The sequence below is a fragment of the Elaeis guineensis genome, chromosome 2 (assembly GCF_000442705.2).
Source record: "Elaeis guineensis isolate ETL-2024a chromosome 2, EG11, whole genome shotgun sequence".
In the NCBI taxonomy this organism is placed as follows: domain Eukaryota; kingdom Viridiplantae; phylum Streptophyta; class Magnoliopsida; order Arecales; family Arecaceae; genus Elaeis; species Elaeis guineensis.
Genome location: NC_025994.2, coordinates 82,296,453 through 82,323,327, shown reverse-complemented (window position 1 = coordinate 82,323,327; position 26,875 = coordinate 82,296,453). Strand labels below are relative to the sequence as shown.

Genomic DNA, 26,875 nt, shown 5'->3' with positions numbered 1-26,875 from the left:
CCTCTAGATCATCTCATAATTGGAACAAAATGGTTATCTAAAAATAAATTAGATTAAAATAGAATGGTAGTTAGAAATAAAGTAGATTAGTTGCAAAAGGATATAATCAAGAAAAAATTAATTATGTTGAAACTTTTGCTCCTATTACTAGATTAAAAGCTATTAGATTATTGCTTGCATTTACATGCTACATAGATTTTAAACTTTATTAAATAATTGTTAATAGTATATTTTTGAATGGGTATATTGCTGAAGAGGTATATATTGAATAACCTCTTGATTTTGAAAGTCATAATTTTTCAAATCATATTTTTAAATTAAATAAAGCATTGTATGGCTTGAAACAAGCATCCCGTGTTTAGTATGAAAGGTTAAGTAAATATTTACTTGATAACAAATTTACCAGAGGAGATGTAGACACTACACTATTTCTAAAGAAAAGAATAATAATTTATTAATAGTGCAAATCTATGTAGATGATATTATTTTCGATGCTATTAATGAACTTTTTTATCTAGAGTTTGCTAAGTTAATGGAGGAGGAGCTTGAGATAAGCATAATAGGAGAATTAAATTTCTTTTTTAGTCTTCAAATCAAGCAAACTAAAGAAAGAATCTTCATCAGCTAAACCAAGTACATAACAGAGATACTTAAGAAGTTTAAAATAGAGAATAACAAGCCAATTAGAATACCCATGAATCCCTCTTGTAATCTTGATAAAGATGAAAGTAGTAAGGGTATAAATCATAAACTCTATTGAGGTATTATTATATCTTTACTCTATTTTATAATAAGTACATCCGATATAATATTTTGTGTATGTATGTAGCCAAGATATCAATCAAATCCTAAAAATTTTATTTATTTGCTATTAAAAGAATACTTAGATACTTAATTGATACTTTTAATATTGGCTTATGGTTTTTTAGATATTGTTCTATTTAATTAATTAATTTTTTTATGATGATTTTATTGGTTATAAATTAGATAGAAAAATATAAGTGAAATTTGTCAATTTTTAGGGGTTAACTTAATTTTATGATCTAAAAAAAAATAAAATTCGGTGACACCATCTATAGCAGAAGCTGAGTATATTGCAGTCGAAAGTTATTGTGCTTAAATTTTATGGATTAAGTAACAACTAAAAGATTATGGCATGGTACTAAATAAAATCCCCATAAAATATGATAATATAATTATCATAAACTTAACTAAAAATCTAATTTAGTACTCAAGATCAGTTAAACATATCAAAATAAGACACCATTTCATAAGAGATGATGTTTAAAAAAAAGATCTAATGCTTGACTTTGTGAGCACTAATAGACAACTAGTAGACATCTTTATCAAATCTTTAAGTGAGAAAAGATTTAGTATGATTAGAAGAGAGTTAGATGTTTGTGACCCCTTTGACTAAGCCCATCCTTAACCCTTTCTCTCTCTCCTTGAGATTCTTAAATGTGATCTTTTCTTGAATCACAAATTGGTTGATTTCATGCTTATTATATCTTGGTTGAACTTCCTTGAGTCATCTCTTGTTTTAAATATTTATTTTTCTTACAAAAATTTTATATTTTTGATTTGAGATTGAGTTTGAGTCGACTTGTACTTAAGTTCAAGTCGACTCTAGCTCAAGTCAACTCCAGAAGAGAGCTCGAGTCAACTCCTAGTCACGACCATCCATTTGAAAAGATGAGCCATCTCTTTCCAAAACATTCCAAAACCCTCACTATTTACCCTAGAATTTTCCAAAAGTTTTCCTAGACCTTTTCTTGATTTTTTTTCTTTGATTACCATCAATTTTGAGCATGCATGAGTCCTTAAAAGCAACTTGCATATTGTTTGAAGAGGACACACAACAACGATCAAGTGGAAAGGAGAACAAAATCTTGGAATGATCATACCAACCCCCATGCTCTCATGAGTCCATCCTTTCCCTCTCTCTCTCTTCTTCATTTGGAGCAACCCTAGCCAGATGTGTGGTGACAATGGAAAGAAAAATTGATTTTAGGTTTTTGGAGAAAGAGGTATTTACCATAGGTCAGGAAATTAAGGAGCAAGGGTGGGAATACTTGTGTTTATTGGATGTTCCGATGCCTTGCATGAATTCTATAGGAGAGTTCAGTATGAAATAGGTGGTGTGGAGGCTACTGTGAAGGGTACTAGGATTATTCTCACCAAGCAGAGGTTCACTCGTATCCTATGGTTGCCGCATTGGGCATGACCATCCAAGCTATTAGATAGAGTGGCCGCACTGTGATTGACTTTCGGAGTTGAGGAGGTGGATGTTCTGGAGGAACTTTATGCTGGTTTGCTATCAGTTAAGTTGCATTACCACATCATCAGGAGGATCTTATTTTCAAAGATCAGATGCTTCAACCTCGCATCAGAGAAAGACGTCATCATGATGCTGCATGTGCTCTAGTGTATTCTCCTAAACTTGCTAGCATTAATGTTCAGTCATATGAGAGAGGTAGCTAGCATGGCAAAGGCCTGCCTAGCATATGGTATGGCCCTCACCTTCATCTTCAGAGAATATGGAGTACCCCTTAAGGGGGAGACTGGTAAAGTCCTCATGCACTTTGATATCCACAACAAGCGGTCGCTTCATCGTATGGGCTACCACAAGTCGAAAGGTAGATCGGTGAGGAGGAACCCGAGATAAGAGAGACTAAGAGATGGGCTAGATCGAGCGGTGCACAACCAAGGTTATAGCCCAAGTCACCTCCACAAGCAGCAAAGCCCCAGACACCTCCAGTTGCAGCACCCTAAGCTTCAACATCCCCAATCATGCCTACCTTAGTCCCTTAGCCAATATAGCCTTCCTCCATGAAATTAGATGAGGATCAGATGAGGAGGATTGCTGAGATAGCTTTGGATGGCTTGAGGATAGAGAGGCAGCAGCTATTGACACCTCAGGTTGACCTATCACACATCTTCATGTTACAGACAAAGCTCATTGAATTGAGGAGGGAGATTACTATTATATTTGATAGGATTGGAGCCTTGGAGCAGCGAGGTAGGTCAGAGGATCATGGAGACATATCAATATTGGCTCAAGAGGCTGCTCGGCATAGAGGGAGGATAAAGACAGGAGTTGGATAGATTCAGGCTAAAGATTAGAGAGCTTGGAGCATCTCAATGTATAGGAATCTTCTCCTTGCTTTCTTCAATAGGGTGTTTGGTTTAGCAACTTGAGACTATTGCCCATAGAGCGGCAGCGGCAACTATTAGAGGTCATGGTCATCCAGCTTTACTTGCAAGATCTTCATCCCAGTAGAGCCAGCTGACCCATCATGCTCAGCTATTTCAATCTTCTCAGACCTTCCAGCCTACTCCTAGACCTCCTTTCAAGACATACACTAGGCCAAGTGTAGGCTTGCCTACTCGTATTCTTGGGCCCTCTAGTAGGACTCAAAGCAAGAGAGGTGGAGCCTCATCTTCTACAGCCCTCTCACCCGTGACCATAGAGTTTCTCTCCGATAAGGATTAGGTCTAGAGCTTCCTAGTGTCTTAAGTGGCTCACTATGTCTTGTTGCAATAGTTTGTTATACTTTATTATGTTTTAGTTATGTTTTCATGTTTGTATTTTGGTGCACCATAATGAATCACTTTTTGTATACAGTATATTCATTTTTGTTGATACTCATGTAAAATACTTACTTTATTCAATGACATAAAATTTCTTTTTATATTTTGTGACCCTTGTGAAATGTCTTTTTGATTGATAACAAAAATGGGGAGAAGTAGTAAATGATATAAGCAATATAGAAATAAAGCAAATAATTGAAAATCCAGAAGTAATTGCAAAACTAAATGTTATGCAAAACTGGTGAGGCACTAGAGCACATAACTGTTATGCTATCATTCCCTCTCTGATATATTTTTGCTAGCTTTGATACTTCTATCACTAGCTTTGATACATCAGTCTATATATCTGCTTTGATACATCGGCCTTATCTTTGATGCATCATGGTGCTCTGATTCATTTTCTAGCTCTCATACACAATTGATTTTCTTACATTCAATTTGTATTGCAGATACATTGCTCTGATACCAAGTGTTCCAAATTGTTTCTTACCTTAATACTTGGATATTCATCTTGAAAATTCAGTTAGAAAGAAATTTAACCTCACAAATCTATATGCTAATCAAATCACTCTTAAGTTAAAAGAATAAGTTGCTTTGATACTCATATATTGATTATATTATTTGCTTGTACTCAAAATTTTATTATCATCAAAATAAAGGAGATTATTGACCCGAGAATTAATTTTGATGAATGCAATATATTTGAATACTTATTGTGATACTAATAAGTTTTGGAAATTTTTGTGAAGAGTGTTTCAGGAAGCAAAAATTATTCTAAAGAAGCATCTATGGAATGACAAGTTTTTGGAATCAAAGGAAGTTGAATAATGGACATGGCTATATCACCAAAGATCCAAAGGAAGAGACTAAGAGTCGACTCCTAGATTCAAAGAATTGATTTTGGCATGCTATCATGAGAGGCATGGACTAGGAATCGATCCCTACTTGACTTCAAGTTAATATTCTCAGTCAGACAGAAAGTTGAAATTTCAGTATCAAACCTTAAATCAACCGTATTTGACCTCGAGTTGACTTTCTCTGAGAAGACAGAGAATTGTTTCTGTGGATCGATCTTTGAGCCAACTCCTACTTTCGTCGAGCTAACTCATAGTTTATTTGAGTCGATCTCTACTTGAATTTAAGTCAACTTGACTGTGGCTGATAGCTAATAATGACTAATTTTATAGAAAATCTAAAAGTATGCAGATGGATTCTAATGGCTAGTTTTTTATCCCCAACAATTAGAAACAATTTTTTTGACTTTTTTTTAGTGAATTTAAAGGCTACAGAACAAATTCAAGAGTCAAGAGAAAAAAGAAAACAAATAGAAACTCAAAAGCAATTATTAAGCATTCAAGAGAGAGCTAGAAGCATCCAACCACCAAAAAACTTTAAATCTTTAAGGAGTTCTTAGTGCATTGATTGCCAAGCTCCCTCAATTTATTCTCCAAAGAGCTTCGTCAACTTTTATTTACACTTTTAGAAGCTTTTTCTCTATGCTATTACTTGTACCTTTATCGTTTATTGTAAATAAATTTCAGTTGGAATTGAAACTTAAAAAAAAAATCTGCCCAAGCCTGAAATTAGATTAAGATTATTGTAAAAACTTAGGATTGTCTTAAGGGTGTGGTTTTAGTTGATTTTCAAAAAGAAAATCAACTGAATTTTGATTGTAAGTCTGAAAAATAATTAAGCTATAATCTTGTAGAGATTATAGTGGAACGTAGGTGCTGAGTTTGGCATCGAACCACTGTAAATTTATGATGTTTGTTTATGTATGCTTGGTGTTCTTGCTTGCTTCATATTTGCATTATTACTTCATATCTATAGCTTAGCATTCTTCCACCACACTTCACATAGCTTGTAAATTATGTATGCAAAATTTAAATTTTTGAAAAATTCAATTCATCCCCTCTTAGGTTGTCTCTTTGGGCAACACCTAAACGCGATTAGATTATTGTATATATACATAATTTTCTAGCCTTCTACCGAGATAGGACAAGCTAGCATATCATTCTCCTTCTATCTTTTCTAGAATAAAATAAAAACATATTTATTCATTTATCTGTCACCATCTGATGCATTGGAAAAGCTTGATTCCCTACCATGAAATAGAAAAGGAGGAAAAATTTGGTTTCATTTCCATCACAGTTGTGAGGTTCACTAGTTAACCATTAAAATTACAAACAAATGGAAAATTGCCAAAGTTATAAACAACTTTTATGGGCGCACCGTATGGAATAGATTTGGTACATTGCTAATTGCAACAAAGGTGAAAGGCCCATTATAGGCAGAAACTTTTAGCTGCCTAAATTATTTCTTGTGGGTAAATGTGTCAGCTGCTAATCAGCCTAGTATTGCTCAAAAATAATTGATTATGATTCATCTTTCTTACTTCACATCTTTTACAAGAAGATGGGACATGCATTTTAATTTTAATTTTTATTTTTTTTGAGAAATTTTGCGAATGCTACTTTTCAGGTTGGACATGAAACTCTTTCTTTCGGGTGCATCCAAGAGAAGAATGAACGGACCTAAGATGTGTTTGTTTGTTTGTTTGTTTGTTTTTTTTGCAAAATTTAATAATTAAAAACATGATATTTTGTGAAAATCCGGAACAAGCAAATCTAAAATTGACGTTTCATGACATCTTCAAAGTGGCAGATAACGACAAGTTACTCATGTGTGTTTTTCACCCACCTATAGTGTTGCAACATTCTTGTAAATATGCTTAAATAAAATAAAATTATCATCACATGCTTTGTGGTTATCTTGCAAGTCTCGCCTACCTTTTTCCTTGTAGGCCGGATACTCGAGCTGTATATTCTTTTGAGGTATACCTAGAAACACAAATGAAAAGAAACATAAGAACTTTAGACCCTGGGACAGAAGATTTTAACACATAAGTGTAAACTTTTACTTTTAAGAGATAAAAACATAGATGTTAATTTTGGCTTTCAAAACATTTAACTATAAAAGCAAGGATCAAATTTTTACATAATATAAACTTTTGTTAATGACTTTATCATATCCTTCAAGTTACATGTATCACAATCATGGTTATATTAGATTTTGTAAATTAAATCAAGAACTATAGTTTGGTATTGGGCCTTTGTAGATTAAGACCATTGGCCCTTTGTAGATCAAGGAACAATCATGGGAATCCCATTATCATAAAACTTAATTTTGATATAGTCATGCGTATTTAGGTTGTAAATTTTTGTCTACACTTTATTCATAATCACACAAATTGTATAAATTAGTTTTCTTAAACTTTTATCCCAATGGTCACATCCCTCACCATAGAAATCGGAGTTCTAAGTTCAAGTCATGGTGGTGCATCCCTATGTATTTGGGACTAGATAATTATCAAAGCTCCGAATGATACATGCTACTCCGGAGCAGCCGGGCGTGCAACTCAAATGAATAGGTGACGTCCAGGGCCAACTTCAACCCAATCAAAGCTCTAAATCCCTTGATCCTAAGCCATCTCGGTCTGGGGATGGAATTTCTCTTTCTCGAACCAAACCCAGCCTAGGTCTATCATAATCTAAATTTTGGTTGTGTTTCATTAGTGCAGTGGGGTCACGTTAGTCAAGTTGAGTTGTTTGGGTCGAACAGAAAGTTTGAAATAGGGAAGAGGTCTTCCCTAACTCATTTGCATCAATAAAAAAAAAAAAAAGAAAAAAAAAAAGAGAGGAAGTTGGGGACATTTTTATTGGATTAATATTTGTTCAACCATTCATAAATCTTAGTAATTTACTTGTACATAATATAGTAAAATTGAAGACATAATATATAGACATGTAAGTAATTGACCTATATATGTGAAATTTAGAAATGAATTATTTATTTATTTATGCATCAGATTGGGTTGGGCGATGTTAAGGTCGGGTTTGGGTTAGACGGAAGGTTGACCCTAACCCTCTCTGCACAAGTTGAGATTTTTGAACCTAAGACCAATCCACGTTTGTAAAACCTCAACCCCGTCCTAACCAATAAGCAAAGTTGGGCTGGGATGTTTAGGTTAAGCTCAACCAAAGCTAACCTCTGTAAGAAACTGGTACTCTGGTAGGCTAGAGCAAAATTAAGCTTAGCTTAATCAATATACAATTTCAAATAGTTTTGAGAGCTAGACTTGTAGGCGAACTTATACTGGTCAAGCATGAACATCTAAAGACAAACTAACTTGAGCTTTAACCAATGGGCAACCAAAGTATATGTTGAGTTGAGTTCAGGCAACTTGGTACTTGGCTCATTCTTTGCACACCAATAATTATAATATGAGTGGGCCCCACTTTTAATTGTCAAATACCAACATCAAATGTACTTCATATAGGATACTGTCAAAGGGTAGCTTTGCCTGGAATGGATAAGGTGAGCCAAAAAGGCCGAATAGTTGTTAGCAGAGTAGGAGGGAGATGGAATTCCCTAACTCGGCAGATGATTGCTTGTATCAGTGGATGAGAGAGCTGCAGAACAAAGAGTTTAATAGAAGACAGGAAACTAAGTCTCAAGAATGCCAAGGTGGATGGCTTTGGTAAAGATATTTGCAATCTGGTCAATGGAGAAAATAGAGTGAAGCTGTACAGCATCATGATGAATGTGTTACTGAATCAAGTGGCAATCCATTTCAATATGTTTAGTTTATCATTATGAGCAATCTGAAATGGTACTTTGATATCATGGTAAAGCATAATAGCCTCATGATGGGTAACTCCCAAATCCTCTAGTAACCATCTATATAAGTCAGAAATATTCCACAGTAGCATCAGCAATAGCCCTTATTCAGCCTTAGTACTAGGCCTGGAGACAATAGTCTACTTCTTATGATGCCAAGGGATAAGAGAGTTACCCAAAAGAAAACTATGGACTATTGTAGAGCATCTATCAATAGAATCACTAGCCCAATCAGTATCAATGTAAGCACTCAGGTGCAAGGAGAAATTGGCAATAAAATGCAAGCCTGAAATAGCATAGAATATGCAAAACAATGGCATAATGAGTGAATCAAGGAGCTACCATAAACTGGGTAATCATATGAAAGGCATAAATGAAAGGCATAAGCTTCATTAGGATGAGTAATCATGAGATATGTAGCTTTGTTAGGGCAAGTACCTATAAGATATAGAAGATCACCAACTAACTGTCTATAATGAGTAACATCAGAAAGAGGAGTTTCTTCAATAGGTATTACTTTAGCATAATTCTCAAGAGGTGTAGAAATAATTTTGATCGGTTAATCTAGCTCTAGAAATGAGATCAGATGCATATTTGGCCTATGATAAATTATGCCCATCAGAGGTAGATGTAACCTCAAGGCCCAAGAAGTAACTTATTGCTCCCAAGTCTTTCATTTTGAATCCTTGATTAAGATATTGTTTGACATTATGAATGCTAGTGAAATCATTTACAATTATAATTTGTTGACCCAAAGAATAATTTTGATTAATACAAAATATTTGAGTGTGTGGGTATACTAATAGTTTGTTAAAGTGTATATTGAGAAAGTTTCAAAAAGCTCAAATCATTTTTAAGAAAGCTCAAGTCTTTACCAAAGTTGGGAGCTAAAGAAAGCAAGTTTTGTGAAGCCACATTATAAGAAATAAGATAGTGAAAGCCAAGAATCAATCTCAAATTTCAACAAGACAATTCTAGCATGCAAGACTCAAGTGGCATAGTTCTATAAGTCAACTCCAAAGATCCTCGAGTCGACTCTCTCAAACAAGATAGAAAGATATATTTTTTAGTCTGCAACTCGAGTTGACATCAAGGTTTATCGAGTCAACCCTTAATCAACTTCAAGTCGACCCCGAGTTAGCCGAGTTGACTCTCTCAGATAAATCAAGAGCCATATTTCTTAGTCTGGATCTCGAGTCAACCCCAAGCTATTTCGAGTCTAGTTTGAGTCGACTTTAAGTTATTTTGATTCTATTCAACTGCGTCTGGTAGCTCTAATGATTAGTTTTATAGAACTTGTAGAAATATGCAGAAGCTTTCGAATGGCTAATTCTGGGCTTTCAATAGAAAAAAGCAATTTTTAGACCTTCTAAGAGTCTTAAATGGCAATCAAACTTATTGAAGAAGTAAGAAAATATAGAGAAGAAAGAAAATAAAGAGAAAACCCAAGATTTAAGTGTTCATTCAAGAGAATGCAATTAATTTCCAACCATGAATCTCTTGAGATTTCATAGGATTTTGAGAAGAAGAAAAGAGCATTAATTGTCAAAATTTCTCAGTGATTTCTTCATGAGCTTCAACGACCTTTCTTTTGCTCTTTAGGAGTTTTCTCATTATGTTCATATTCTTTTTCTTACATTCTGCTATAATAAGTTTTACTTGGAATTGAAATTGGAAAAAAGGTATATCCAAGCATTGAATTAGATTGCATCTTTGTAAAAACCTTAAAGAGACTCTGGAAAGTGGTTTTAGTTGATTTCTACTATGAAAATCAACTAGATTTTGGATTATAAGCTGGAAAAAATAATCTTCCTATATCTTGGAGAGATTATAGTGAAATTTTCAAGAGTGTGCTTGAAAAATATATATAGGTGTTGAGTTTAGCACCAAACCATTATAAAATAATTATATTTATATGCACTTTTATTGCTTTCATATTGCTCATCTTTGCATTTATATAATTTAGCCTTTAATTCATTGCTTCTACTGCATCTTCACTTGCACAATTTATATTTCAATTTGAAAAGTTTTAAATTCTGAAAAATTCAATTCACCCCTACTCCCTCTTGGGTTATCTTTCTAGGTAACAAGTGATATCAGAACTTTGGTACTCAATCCTTTTTAATCTAATAATTAAGAGTTAAAGATTGGATGGCGATCAAAATTGGGATATCTCTTACTGAAGGATAATTAACTAATAGACCCTCTTTGTTTAATGGCATTAACTACATACATTGAAATGCATACATATGTATTTTCATTCAAGTACTTGATTATGATTTACAGAATATCAAAATCAATAGTCCTCACATAGCCGCTATATATTATGATAGATGGCATTGTCACTCCTAAATTTGAAAAGGATTGGGATGATTTAAAAAAAAAGATGGCCTAGCTAAATACAAAGGCTATGAATATTTTATATTATTTTTTAGATGTAAATGAATTGAATAGAATTTTAACTTGTACTTTTGCTAAAAAAATTTGGGATAGATTAGAGATTATCTATAAGAGTACCAATCAAGTTAAAGAATCTAAAATCAATATACTTGTTTAATAAGTATAAACATTTCAAGATGGAGTAAAATGAATCCATCACTGAAATGTTCACTAAATTTATTGACATTATACGTGGTCTTAAAAGCTTAAAAAAATCTTATACTAATAGTGAACTTATTCATAAAATTCTTAAGTCACTACCTAGAGTTTAGCAAGTTAAAATTATAGTAACTCAAGAAGTCAAAGATCTTAATGCACTATCCCTGGATAAACTTCTTGGTTCACTCATGATGGATCATGAGTGATCATGAAGCAAAATAATGAGGAGAAAGCCAAGAAAAAGAAGACTATATCTTTCAAGTCCATAGTCAAAGATGAGGAAGAAAGTGAAGAATTAGAAGAAGAGGATGATGATGAATACATGACGTTAATCATTCAAAAATTCAAAAGGCTCATGAAAAAGAAAAGACAAAACTTCAAAAAGAAGTCTTTCATGAAAGATGAATCTAGCAAGAAGAAGGAGAAGGAGAATGAGTAGTCCTTATGCTATGAATGTATAAAGCTGAGACACTTCAAGGTGAACTACCTTATTCTCAAGAAATCCTCCAAAAGAATCAAAAAGAAAGCAATGATGGTCACTTAGAGTAATAGTGAGGATTCTAGTTCCGATGAAGAGCCTCAAAAGGTGGCTAACTTGTGCCTTATGGCACATGAGGAAGAGATAAATTCTAAAATCAAAATTATTTTTTTTTGAAGAATTACAAGATATATTTTTTGATCCATTAAATGAATTCAAAAAACTTGATTTAAAAAAAGGAATTAAAAAGATACAATAATGATTTAACTAATGAAAAAGGAAGACCCTCGGAATAAAATGAATCTTTGTTGCAAGAGAATTAATCGTTAAAGAAAGAATTTGAAAAATATAAACATATTGTTAAAAAATTCACCCTTAGTTTCAAAAAACTTCAAACAATTTGAGTAATCAAAGCTGGTCTTCAATTCAATCACCACAAAAAGCAAAAATTTTTAAAGAATTTCTTTGTAAAATCCTCACCTAATTATCTTTTGAATGTCACTTGTTTTTGCTGCAAAAAAACTTCATCTTAAAGTTTGCACCTATGATTTCAGAAAAATAAAGAAAAATCAAGATGGGATCCAAAAGGAATTATCATCACTAACCTAAAAGGATCCAAAAAACTTGGGTACCTAGAGTTGCAACTTAATCTTTTTTTTTTTATGGATATGTCTTGCAGTCAAGAGAAAGAAAAGAAGATGGCATCTTAATAGTGGTTGCTTAAGGTATATGATAGATGATAGGTCACAATTTGTCACCCTTGAAGATAAGAAAAAAGAAGTAATGACCTTTGGTGATAATGGCAAAGGACACATCATTGAAATGAATACTATTTATATCGCTTCCTCCACTTATATTGAAAATATTTTGTTAATAGTGATTTCAAACATAATTTGCTTAGCATTAGTTAGCTTTGTGATAAAAATTTAAAATTATTTTTCAATCATCTATGTATATTGTTTCTAGTCCAAATGATGATGTTATAGATATAGCGATATGTATATGATCGATCTGAAAGATCTTTTTGTAAAGAATGGTCAATCTCTAATTGCAATGGATGCCAAAGTCCATGAGGCTAATTAGTTGTGGCATCATAGATTAGAACACACCAACATGGATTTGATTTCAAAACTTATTAAAAGAGACCTTGTAAAAGATTTGCTAAAATTAAAATTTGAAACTAATGAAATTTGTGATGCTTACCAACTTAGAAAATATTTTAGAAGTTCATTCAAACTAGAAAATCTGATTTTAATTTTTAGATTTTTGGAATTGATTTACATAGATTTATTTGGACCTACTAGGACCCCAATCTTAGGAGGTAAAAGATATAGACTTGTGATAATTGATGATTTTTCATAATTTACTTTGGTCTTATTTTTAACATAAAAAGATGAAGTATTTTTAGCTTTTTCAAAGTTTTATTGAAAAGTTTCAAATGAAAAGTATTCAACTATTGTTTACATTAGATGTGATTATATAATCGAGTTTGAAAATTAACAATTTGAGAGTTGTTATCTTCAAAAAGGTATTAAATATAATTTTTTTGCACCTAAGATATCTCAACAAAATGGGATTATAGAAAGAAAATTAAAACTTTGAAAGAAATGGTTTGTACCATGTTATGTAAAAGTAATCTTCTAAGATATTTTTAGATAGAAGTGATTAACATAGCATGTTACATTTTGAATAATACTTTGATTCGATTGAGTTTAAAAAAAATATCTTATAAGCTTTGACAAGGAAGAAAACCTAATATTAGTTACTTTTATATTTTTATTTATCGATGTTTTACTTTAAATAATAGAAAAAAATTAGAAAGTTTGATGACAAGTTAGATAAAAATATCTTTCTTTGATATTTTTCATTTAGCAAGACTTATAGAGTCTTCAAATAAGAGAAATTTGGTTGTTGAAGAATCTATTTATATTATATTTAATGAAACTAACGATGTTTCCTCTAGAAAGAAAAATGTTGTTGATGATGATACAAGAACTTTGGACAAATGAATAGAAGACCTTATCCTAAAAAAATCCTAGCACAAAATGAAGAAGGAAATGATAAGGATGAGGAAGATGAAGAGAAGAACCATGAGATCAATCAAGGACATAGTGAGAATCTATCCAAGAAATAGAGGTATGCCTATGGACATCTAAGAGATCTTATTATTGGTGATCCAATATAAGAGATAAGAATTTACTCTTTCTTGAGAAATGCCATCAATTCTTTAGCTTGTATATCTCAAATTGAATCTAAATCTACTGAGGAAGCTGAAAATGATTCTAATTAGATAAATACTATGTAACAAGAACTTAATCAATTTGAAAAAAAATAAGATTTGGATATTACTAAATAGACTTATTAATCATCCAATAATTGAAACTAAATGATATATAGAAATAAATTAAATAAACAAGGTATTGTTATAAGAAAAAAGGTAAGAGTTGTAGCTTTAGATTATAATCAAGAAGATAAAATTAATTTTGATAAAATCTTTGTTCCTATAGCTAGATTAGAAGCTATTAAATTATTGCTTGCATTTGCATGTTTTATAGATTTTAAATTATATCAAATGAATGTTAAAGTTGTATTTTTGAATTGGACATAGCTGAAGAAGCATATGTTGAACAACCCCTTGGGTTTGAAAATCATACTTTTCTAAATCATGTTTATAAGTTAAATAAAATATTGTATGGCTTGAAACAAGCTCCATATACATAGTATGAAAGGCTAATAAATTTTTGCTTGATAGTGAATTTACTAGAGAAAACATAGATACCACCTTATTCTTAAAAAAAAGAAATGATGATTTGTTAGTTGTATAAATCTATGTGGATGATATTATCTTCGGTGTACTATCAAGAATTTACTAAGTTAATATATGAAGAGATTGAGGTAAGTATGATGGAAGAACTAAATTTTTTCTTCGAACTCCAAATCAAACAAACTAAAAAGAGGACTTCATCAACCAAAGTAGGTACATAAAAGAAATACTCAAAAGGTTTGTAATGGAGATGCCAAGCCCATTGGCACCCCATGAGTCCCTCATGTAAACTTGACAAAGATAAAAATAGTAAGAGTATCGATCTTAAGCTGTATCGAGGTATCATTAGATTTTTATTTTTTTATTTTTAGTAGATCAGATATAATATTTAGTGTATGTATGTGAGCTAGATTTCAAGCTAATCCTAAATGATCTTATATTCTTACTGTTAAAAATTTTTTTAGATACTTAATTAGTACTTTCAATATTGGATTATGATTTCTAGATATTATTCTATTGATTTAATTGGATATTCAGATGCTCATTTTTTACTAGTGGTAAATTTGATAGAAAAGATACTAGTGAAATTTGCTAATTTTTAGGGGTTAATTTAATCTTTTGATTTAGTAAGAAATTTTGATAGCATTATTTATAGCTGAAGTCAAGAATATTGTAGCTGAAAGTTGTGCTCAAATTTTATAGATTAAGCAATAACTAGAAGATTATGACATTAAACTTAGTAAAATTCTAGTAAAATATGATAACACAAGTATAATTAATTTAACTAAACAAATCTTATTCAACATTCAAGAACTAAATATGCTGAAATAAGGCATCACTTTATAAGAGATTATATTCAAAATAATTATTTATTGCTTGATTTTGTGAGCACTAATAAGCAATTAGCATACATTTAACCAAATCTCTAAGTGCGAAAGGTTTAGCATGATTAGGAGAGAGTTAGGAGTGTATGATCCCTTCAACTAGATGAACTCCTATCCTTACAATTTGTCATGAAAAGGGCTCGGGGTCTCGGGAGTCTAGTCTAGGTCCTAGTACTAAGGTGTTTGAGTTGAGTTTGAAAGCCTCGAAGGCTAAGCGGCCCAACTCTTGGATGAAGGATGAAGAATCGACTCTTGGATACTCGAGCCAACTCTAACAAGCCCAAAATGAGATCTGCACATATCATGAGTCGATTTTAGCATATCTTGAGTCGATACTAGTGGAACTCAAGTCGACGTCAACAGAACAAGAGTTGACCTTAGAATGTCTCAGCATGAGATACAAAGCTATGAAAATGTCTGAACGCCAACCGATCGTAGCAAATTAACAAGAGTCAACTCTAGTGAAACTCGGGTCAACTCCAATAAATAAGAGTTAACCTCAGAATAGTCTCAGGGTGCAAACAAAGAGTAGTGAAAAATAGCCTAAACTTGAGTCAACCTTAACAAAATAATAGCCGACCCTAGAATGTCTTGAAGAACAGAAAGAGAACAACTAAATTTGATCAGTTCTCGAGTTGACCCCAACACTTTACAAGTCGATCCCAACTCTAAAAGAGTAGATCCGAGAGATATTCTAAGATACTGTGGCTTATAAGTCCATCTCTGGAGAGATCTAGTCAACCCATAAAGATCAAAGTCGACTCCTATGCATTTGACAATTAACAACTAGTTTTATAGAGCTTCTCCAATGGCTAGAAAAGGCTCCAATGACTATTTTATCCTTTTCAATTATTTTTTGAGGTATTTAAGTGAAAAATTTAGTTGGAAAACACAAGAAAGTGAAAAGAGAATAAAGTGCTATAAAAAGGTAGAAAAATTTAAGAGAGCATTCAAGTCAACCTTCATTCATTCAATTCAATTAAGAAGAAAGCTTAAGGGCCTTGATTGTGTGACCTACTAACTGAAGCATCTCCTCTAAGCATTTATTCGAGTTTCTCTCAGGCGTTCAAGGAGGAAGTTATTGCATTCAAGAGTCATCTCCATCGAATTCCTTAAGCGGCCAAGAGTTTTTGTTTCTTGAGCTTTAAATTAATTATCCATTATATTCTTTATGTTGTAACAAGTTTCTTTCCTAAACAAAGTCGAGGATTTAGGCTAGTCCAAGCCCATAATTGGATGGTTATATTCAACTAAGTTGAGGTGGACTTAGTTGGAAAGTTTTTGTTGGTGAATCTGTGCAAAATCAACTAGATTAATTATAATTGCAATCAAAACAATCGGACTATAATCTTGGTGATTATGGTGGAACTCTCAAATAAGAATACTTGAAGAATGGATGTTGGTGCTAGGGTTTACACCAAACCACTACAAATTTTAGATGTTTATAATTGTGGATTGATTTTCTTTCTTGCTTGTCTTCCATCCTTTTTATTTGTACTGCTTTATATTATACTCACTACATCATCATGTTGTGAAACCAAAAATTAGTACATATGCTTGTTTTAGTTGCTAAAATTTTTGAAAACCCAATCCACCCCCTCTTGGATCGCTACTTCTAGACAATATGGCTATCAAGCAACCTGTCGGTTCCACCCTAATCCTTATCAGGTACTACTAGATTTGGTGACCCTCGATCTCTATTGATTTATCTATACTGTAGTTTGACCTTGATCAGATGAAATTACTTTGATCGAATGATTCGGGTTGTTGACACTATCACTTACATAGTGTTGTCCTTCCAACCTTTACCTCACATTACTCATTACTAATATTAATTCTAAATGTAGGTGTTGAGACTTAGGGTTTTAGTTTCAAATCTATCATCCCTAAATTTTGATAGAAATATAATTTTTAAATATTAGGCTTTGATGGAAATTTTTAGAGTTGGAGGATTTGTCGACTGTTTCTATTTGCAAGGCAAGTAATGTAATTTTTTTCTAAATTTATTGGTGACATATATTATATTTTCTAAATTAAATTATTTATGATTTATAAATCTGATGCATAGTATTTTGTCATTGAATATGCCTTTTTCTAGAATATTATATCATTCTTGACTAGACATATTAATTTTGATATGGATTAAATGCTTGATTGATTTTAATATCACATGATTTTATATATTTATCAATTTGGAATATGAAATAATTTTTGAGAAAAAAATTTGATTTGAGATAGATTGAGACTCATAGTCTAATTATGTATCAATATTCTACCAATAGAGGTTATATATTGGTACGTTGATACCTTATCAATGGACGTTATCAATAGAAGATAAATATCCTACCTGTGAGAGTTATACGTTGGCACATCAGTACTTTGTCATTAGAGGTTATATGTTGGCATATTGAATCCTGACAGTAAGGGTTATAAGTTGGTACTTTGACTATTTTTGAGCTTATTATCTAGCCCAACTATAGAATATAAATATGATCATAGTTCATGGCTGCGAGATGCACTTGGTGTTTTGCATAAATTAGGATTTATAGAAGTAAATTTGAATGTTGAGAAGGATTTGATTTGCATGTATAAGGTTTCTATATTACTGCATATCGAAATTTATTTTTCAATTAAAGTATTTTTATATGCTTATTTTTAGTAAAAATTATTATTTATTTATTATCTAATTAAAGGTTTATTGCTTACTGAGCTTTCTAGCTCATTATTCAATATATTATTATTTTTATAGATTCAGTGAACTAGTTTGGCATAGGATTTTGCTACAAAAGAGTGATGAGAGATAGACTTTTGACCTCTTTATATTTGATTTGAATTTTTGTTGAAGTTTCATGTAAGACCTTCAAATATTATAAGATACGCGAGACATTAAAGTTTGAATTTTAGTTATCTAAATTTAAATTTTGAACTTTAATTATTTAAATTATTTCATAATTTGATTTATGATATCTTGATGCAATATCTTGCATGGTTATGGGGAGGGCTGTCAACGAGTATGTGGTAGTTCTGCATCCCAAGCATGCAATTTCAAGTTGATGGTGGGACAACTATAGTGTAATGGTTGCATCTCTTTCATTTTAGGAGGAGATTCTCTTTCTAGACCAAGTGAGGTATTTGTCTAATCATTTGATGTGGATTATTCTTCCATCATTTTTATGAAATTATTGATTCCTAGAATTAGAATTATTTACTCTTTAATACTATACTCTCTCTTATTCAAATAGATAATAAAAAATAAAAATTGAATCAACAACTTTGCTCTAATTTTTTTTCAATAATTAGGTTTGGAATAATTGTGGGACACAAACAAATATCACTAGTATCAAACATTCAATGACTTTGCTAATTAGTGGGATGATAATTTGATTAAATATTTTTTATTCTCAAATAAATCATATACACTTCACAAACTCAATGATAGTTGATATATAAATCCTTTAACTTATCAAGAATGTTTTTTATTTCTAATAAAATATCAAGAGAGTGTATCCTCAAGAATAATCATAAGTTTTCAACAATTTATGTATAGCCACACACTTCCATGCATAATATAAATAAAGCTTAAAAGAGATTTTCTGGGAATAACTGTGAGTGTTTTCTAAAAGATAGGAATGACTGCAAGAGAGCAATGTTATGCTATAGATACCCACAATATGTCCAGAGAGAGAGAGAGAGAGAGAGACTTACTATGGTAGATAAATCTATCAAGTATGTTGAGGTAAGTCCCACTTTTGAAAGCCGAAGGCTTGTTAGCTAAAATATGGAGAGGCGACTCCTGCTTGCCATTCTTGTATTGCAAAAGATTAGGGTAGAGTTCAATGATCTCCAACGCTAGATCTGTACTCCATGCAACGATTTGGTCAGGACTAAATCATTATCGGTGGTGTTTCTAATTAATAATAGAAAATCCTTCAAGGCCTTTACTTATCATTATCACAATCACACATAACAATTGACACTTGTCTACTTAAGATTTTGATTAGTGATATTTTGAATACAGTAACAATAGTTGCAATGGTCAATCTTCATTGTTATAAAGGAAAATAGACAAAAGTAAAAATAAAATAGTGCATGGCACCAATTCATCTTTTGAATTAACATGGAATTTTGAATTTAAAATAATATTGCTTTAATCATATTAGTGTTAAATAGTCCATCATTCCTATTTTATAATAGTCATTAGTTGAATAACATAAAGGCGCTGCATTGAAAGATTTTTTGTGCAAATTAATTAGTCCCTAAAGATATCGCTATTTGTGTATCGATTCTTGTTGTTTCCACATTTATATTTGAATCTTTGAAGTCTTGTGACTTATTGTTTATGCATCTCATTAAGTCAATGAGATAAGAATAGAGTATTCTATTTTATTATTCTAATGACACTAATTCATGCCTTATTGTTATTTTTGCCCCAAGCTCTCAAACTTATTCGACTCCTCAACCTGTGGTCCTTCACTATTAGTTGCCTAGTTGCTAAGTGCTAAGCAAGAAGAGAGTGAAAAGATTAGATATAACTCTCGACATACTAAGATAAAGATAAAATTATCCTTCTATAACCCTAGTTAACCTCAATCAGGGTTTAATCAACAAAAATTAGAAGAAGAAAATAGAGAATTTTACAAGAATTTATATATCTAATTTCTAACATATAGAGCGAACTTTGGAGTTTGAATGCCAAGATGCATCATGTTATTAGCATCTCCATGTTTCTTAGGATATATCCCACTTTCTCGAGCCATATTACATCTATATCTTAAATCACTTCTCTATACAAAATATCTAGAATCTTTTCTTTTGGGTGTGAACTTTTCTCAAACTTATGTATTTGTGTTTTCTACATAATCTCATTATCCTTGTTGTATTGCACACATTATACGCTAGTAAGGCTCTATTTAGGATTGCTGCTGGTAGTAGAGCTTTTGATAGTAGATCTTTTAGAAGTAGAGCTTTTGCTAGTTGAGCGTTAAATGAAAAGCTTTTTATAATAATTGCATTTCTAAGGTATCGTGAAACTTTAACATTCGTTTGGTGACAAAATTGAAAATGTGCTTTTAGTATGAAAAAAATGACAATAGAGAATAGATAATATAATAATGGTAGTAACATTCTATTGTCCTAATGTTAGTATAATATAACATAATAATATATCATAATAATTTAATATATTATTTTTATTATAACATTATAATATAATAATATATCATAACAATATGATATATTGCTATACTATTATTATAATATAATATAATATAATGATATATCTAATCTTAGTTAATAATTATTACAAAATATTTTGATATAAAGTAATAGAATTATTGTTACTATTATTGCATATGAAGATATTATTGTAGTATATGAATGTAAATTATTATTTTAGTATGATATTAATAGCATTCTATTATAATATTATTTTCATAATATAGTGCAAGATATTGTTAATATATAATTTATATATATTATTTTAATCTATATATTATAATAAATAACATAATAACGATACAATTCATCCATAATTTGGGTCATACAAGCAGCTTTTCAACAAGATTCGAAAAGTACATTTGAGGAGAAGCTCTAAATTGAAGCTTTTGCCAAGTAGAGATTTTGAATTATTTACCAAACAACCATATACCATCTAGAAGCACTTTTTAGAGCCCCTCCAAAACAATCACAAGCGTGGCCTAAATATAAAAAAAATAAATACAAGTATGAAATATTTTAAGGACGGACATGCAAAAAATCCCCTACTTGAAATGATTCCTTATGCTTGACTCAAAAAGAGGGAATAAAGAAAGAAATATACTATAAGCATGCACTAATAATCTTGGCAGTAAAATGCTTTTCAGCACCCATCATGTACACCTGAAAAGTACATTAGCCTTGTCGTTGCTAATTTAGTAACTTCACAATCAACCAACCCATAACTTTCACAACAAATTTTACGGATTACACTAATCCCCTCTTGCCCTATGGCAAGAGAATTGTTAATGTGCATGTTAGGCAATTGCCCATTTAAAATTTTTGGTTTGCTTATGCATGTCCTATTGCAAGGTAAATCTAAATAAGCTTGCCCCTCCTAAAATCTTGGGGTTAGTTACTTAAGAGAGGGTGAAATGTATCACTAGCACTCTACCAAAGTTTTTTGAGTTAGCTGAATAGGGTTGTGGAGTTTTTATAATTCTAGCTCAATTTCCTACCATAAACTATTTGTATTGATGTTTGTATATCAAGAGATTCAATCTCTATTTTCTTTTCTTGTCCTCGCTATCCATGTTCCTTGTTAATTTGTTCCTTCAAATTCAGAAGTAATAGTGAATGTAGGCTTGTTTCTTACATTAAATAACCAATATTGAGATATGAATTTGAATAGGCATAGGAGATTTCTCAAGCAAAAAAAGCGAAAAACTATTGAAAGGTAAATGTTCGTCCTCTCTTTTGATTCCAAAAGGTTGAAACTTGCTATTTTCTAGGATCACCATAGTGATCTAAGATTACTGATGATCTAAATTTCATGGTAATTTGATCACCAGTGATCCAAGATCATGACATTTGGCAGGCCATAGTCTAGTAATTAAAGATCCTCGAGTATCTACGAGTAATCTATTTTGTATTCTATAAAAATCTAAGGTCACTGATTATAATACTAAAACTACCCATAATATATTTTATAAAAATATATTTATAAAAATATATAATATATTATAAATAAAATATTATTATATTTATTAATATAATAATTATTAGTAGATTCTATAAAAATATATTTATTGGTTCTATAAATTATTAATCCTATCAAAATATATTGATTGTTATTATAGAATTAATATTTTTAGTTATACTTATAATATATTATGTATTAATATGAATGTTTATTTTGATCAGAAAGATAAGGCAAATTGAAGTAAATATTTTATTATATAAATAAAAAGTACAATAAGATATTTTTACTCTAAGCTAAAATTGAATAATAATATAAGAATAATATGATTAATAATATATTATCATATAATATATATCATAAATATAATATATAATATCAAATATAATATAATATTATATAAAATATTGATATAATATATTAACGATATATTTATTATCAATTTTTTTACTAGATTTAGAGATATTTTTATCCTTATATTTTATTCTAAGATCTCTATCCAACGGTGATCTTGGATTCACGATCTGAAGGACAGATATTTCATCATTGGGTTGCTGGATGATTTGAGGAGTGGGGATGATTTGAAATAACTATCATATAAAATTATCACAGTACAACTAAACACAGTGATCTCATCACCTCCATCCACATCATCCTTGATCTTGGATGAATCAACTCATACCAAACATTCCCTTACAATAAAACTTCATATCTTTTTGGTTACTTGAAATAATTATTTAGATTTTTAAACTTCAATATATCGAGGATTATTATTATAATTCCCCCCTCTCCATCAAAGTCATGGAGGCATCATTTCATGTTACTTGAGCACAGCCCGTATCATTGCTCATTCTGGTAAAAGTAGGAATGGATCACAAACGTTGATGATCTCACCATAAAGGGCTTGCCAATAGCTAGCAGGCATTTCCTAGTGGTTGTGTCTTACCTAAACTTCAGGTCTAGGGACATGTCTTCCATCAAAGGGAAGCCATCTACAGCCATAAATCAGTTTGGGTATTTTCCCGTTTGTTGGAGATTGAATGGGATAGCTCTAGTTCCTTATCACAACTTGGATGTGTACTACAAGATAGTTCATAACTGAGCCGGTAAGGGCAGCATGATACCTACTCCTCATGAGTCCTCTTTAATCATTGAATACCCACAATAGACAAGTCTGTTAAGCTCACACCATGTTAACTAATTGGTTTATTTCAAAACCTTAAGCTAATGAGGGAAGGGTCAACAATGTATATCAAGATTGATGAACTCACAACCGCCAATAAACCTGGGCTTAGATACCAAGTTAACTAACTCATTGACTCCAAAATCTTAAATTTATAAAAAAAAGGATCAACAATATATTTCAGCCTTAACAGACAAGAGACTAAACATCTCTAATTCAATCCTGAATTAGAGAGGATTTTGAACACAATAAATTAAATCTCTCCCAACCAAGGTTTCAACAACCACGTTATTTTGCTATAAAGGACCCCATTGGAATTTTCACGAAATAATGATCATTATTTGCCGCATCCTATGCAATTTAAAGTTATCTAATAGTAGAGAAAAAGTTTTTATAAAGGCTAACATGCAATGTTATGATAGGAAAAAAAATAGGTAGGATTTTGCTACAATGCTTCTTTAATAATATTTTATTATGAAAGATATTTACGACATTCTCTACCACTAATTTTTTATATTTTATTATTTTTCAAAAAATAATATTATTCTTCTTCGTTGTAGCTTCTTACTATCGTCTGTCTCTCTGCTGCTGCATGCCGCCTCCATCCTCCTCATCCTCCGCCTACCGCAATGCTCGAGCCCGCCATCGCAGCCACACCCTTTTCTCATCCTCCTCCTTCATCCATCTCTTCGGTGCTCCGGTCCACCACCTCTCATCATCATGGCATTCATTGATGATGACGTCTCCACCCTCGACCTCATTTGCGAGCACTTCCTCATGGATCCCACTATCTCCCTTGACGACCTCCTCCTCTGCCCACTCCCTCCGCCCCCCATGAAATTGCCAACATCGAGTATCCCGACACCACCCCATCCTTCCCCACCTCTTTTTTCTTCCTCCTTCTCTGCCCACCTCTCTACTGATTGGGCCCATCGATCACCTCTCGACCACTACTACTCATCTCTCCACCACTTCGCTTCCCGACCCTCTTTCCTCTTTAGCTACTCGGGCCGGCTACCCTCTTCCTCCTCCTCCGCCGCTCGCCTTTCCACAGCCACATGCCACCCCCCTTCTTCCTTCTCCTCCACCATTTAGGCTTGCTGCCACATGCTGACCTCGGGTGGGAAGAGGGATGGTGCTCAATCAGAAAGGAGGGGTGAAGAGGCATGACCTCCAAAACATTCCATCATTTTTCTTGTTTGCCGAATTGTATCGGAAGTTTAAGTTATTTACCACACCAGCCATGCATATGATCAATTAAAATTTATTGCTGATAAATAGATCAATGCCATCCATCTTAAAATAGATGGCTAGAAAAAAGCCTACAGTAAAATGACTAAAAGAGGCTTTGAAGTACTGTAGCAAAACTTAACCAAAAAGTAAGGGTATTATTGTCATAAAATTTTGAAAGAAAGGCATTACAATCTAACTAACTTTTTATTCAATAAAAGGTTCTTTTAGGTGGTACAAGCTTTCTCGTGGAGGAAATCTTTTAGAAATTTTATAAAAGGACAAGGAAATGCCATATAATAATTGTGATTTGTATTGTATATTAGGGATCCTCTCTAATTCATGATTGTTGGATTAGAGAGGGCCAATCTTCCAATTTATGCTTAGTGGACTCGTTATTAGTATATGAGACAGCCTCCCATACTGGGATTACATCAATCATGACCACTAATGCAGTATGAAAATGGGTCTGGGTTATATTCCTTTGCATGAAAGAGTTATTGATTGCTTTGCGACATCAACAGCTGATCACCTATCAGATCTGTGGAATGAATATGTCTGACACCTTGGTTTCATCACCATTAATTCACTATAATAAAAATAATCATTAACAATATTTTTAAATGCTGCTGTAAGCCGCAAAGAATGCTGTAAATATCTTTATCGGTATTTTTATAGCATCTTTTTATATACCATCTTAAGATAATGCCAGTAACTAATTATTAGTATTTTTGAAAAAATATTGATAAAAAATTTGTTTTAGCAGTATATGTAAATACCTTTAAAGTTTTAATTCCATCATATAAGTGTATTTAAAACTTTAATATCGATATTTTTTATATACTGATAAAAATTATCAAAAAATAAACCATATATCCTAGAATTAGAATAAAGGGTTAAAGCTCTTAGCCACTAACCTATAACTTATGTTATTAGCATATAAATATAATTTATTTAACTTATTAACGTATATTCATATCATTAAATAAGTAATACTAAGAATATATATATATATAACATATTTTACGAGATCGATGATTAAATTAACTTTTATATAAAACTTAGTAATTTAAGATTTAGTAGTAATTTTTTAAAATCTCAAAAATTATGATATTATTTACCGGTATGTTAGTTAAATGCTATGATAGTAGTTTTGATTTTCCACACTTCAAATAATATGTCGCAAAATATAAATTTATAACAGTATTTATAATAAAGTATCATTAATAAAAAAAATACTTATTGAAAGATAGCGATATTTTTATCAAAATATAATAAAAAAAATTAATAATATATAATAAAAAATATGACAAGCAATTTAGCAGTAATTTTTTTCTACGTCTGATCTGAGAGGATGAACATAGAGAGTGAGAGAGGAGAAGCCCTCGTAGCCCTCGCCTCAATCTCCTGACCTCAAAAAAGAAGAGAAATCGGATCAAAGATCTTTAGCCACCTAAATATAAAAAGAGAGAAAGAAGAGGAGACAGGAGAAAAGGGCGCCGTTGCCAACACCTTCGGCTTCCTAGCACCAATGATGAACCCATCGAGGGTGAGGGTGAGGGTGAGGGTGAGATGGGGGAGGGCCGGCAAGGATAGAGGTGAGGGCTGGGAGGGCTTCTCCTCTCTCCCCCTCTGTGTTCATGCATGGACCGAAAGATACAACCCAAACCCATACAAAAATTACCGTGTCCAGGAGGGTAGACCAATTCAATTTAACTATGAACAAGAGAGAGATCTGAGCTCTTGGTATACATATATGTGGTTGCCCTAAAGGGTTGGAATATTGGAGGTGGCCTGATGTGCTTCTTTTACCAGCACCTTACCCAGCAAAACCATATGTAACCACCGTGGCTTCTATGGTCATTTCTTTGTCCATTAAATCAAAAAGGAGAAATATAACTGGGTTAAAAAGTTACTCACCAAAATGTCCTCTAGCAACAGCACTATGGAGGATGGTGTCACCATCAGTGTTCCAATAATCCTCGGCTCTCCAGCCTTTTGCTTCCATGACCATCTGAAGCGCGAAGAAGGCACGCTTCCAGCCGTGGAGCACTGCCACGTGCAGTGGTGTCTCACCCATCTTGTTGCGGCAGCACACCACCTTCTTGGTGCAGTAGTGCCTGGCAATGAACGAGCACACCTTATCCATCCCCATGAATGCAGCTTGGTGGAGCGGCGTGTTACCCCAATGATTCCCCGTCTGCAGGATCTTCTCCATTTTTCCTTTGTCCAGCTTCTCCATGTGATCCATGAGCTGGATGACGCCATATTGATTGCCCACATGGATGGCAACGTGCAGAATGGTTTCCCCAACCCCGTTGATCTTGATCGAGATAGATGGATTTGTCTTGCAGATTTCCAAAACTTTTTCCCAGTTGCCGTGCATTACAGCAGTGAGTACTTCGTTCTGCACCTCATGTGGCTCAACTTCTCTTTGAGCGCTACTCCCCTCGGCAACCCCTGCCATGTCTTCCTTCACCGACCCGATGTTGTTGGCGTCGTGAGAGGGAGGATAAATAGAATTGGAAGGATGGATGGCTTGGGGGATGGATAAGGATAGGTGGTCCCATCCGCTATTTGGTTCAAAATATACTCAGAATGAATAGATAAAACAAAGAATGGGCTGTCCATCCATCGGACACATCAATTTGCAGCCTCTTTAAGTTTGAAAGGACGGAAGGATGGATAGAGCATGCACAGAATGAATTTCTATATTGATAAAATTATTTTTTAATTTAATATAATTTCAAAATTTTTTATTTTTCATTTTATCAATTATACGATGAATCTTAAA

At 32.4% G+C, this 26,875-nt stretch overlaps 1 protein-coding gene across 1 annotated transcript; it reads right to left on the bottom strand.

Moving 5' to 3' along the window:
- Positions 1-6,283: 6,283 nt before the first annotated feature.
- On the bottom strand, positions 6,284-26,565 carry LOC140855286 (uncharacterized). The gene is made up of 4 exons (XM_073251157.1): positions 26,002-26,565; positions 18,701-18,850; positions 6,381-6,431; positions 6,284-6,291 (listed from the first exon to the last, which is right to left on the bottom strand). Exons 1-4 carry the CDS (start codon positions 26,546-26,548, stop codon positions 6,284-6,286), a joined length of 756 nt encoding a protein of 251 aa, XP_073107258.1. The 5' UTR covers positions 26,549-26,565.
- Positions 26,566-26,875: the final 310 nt, after the last annotated feature.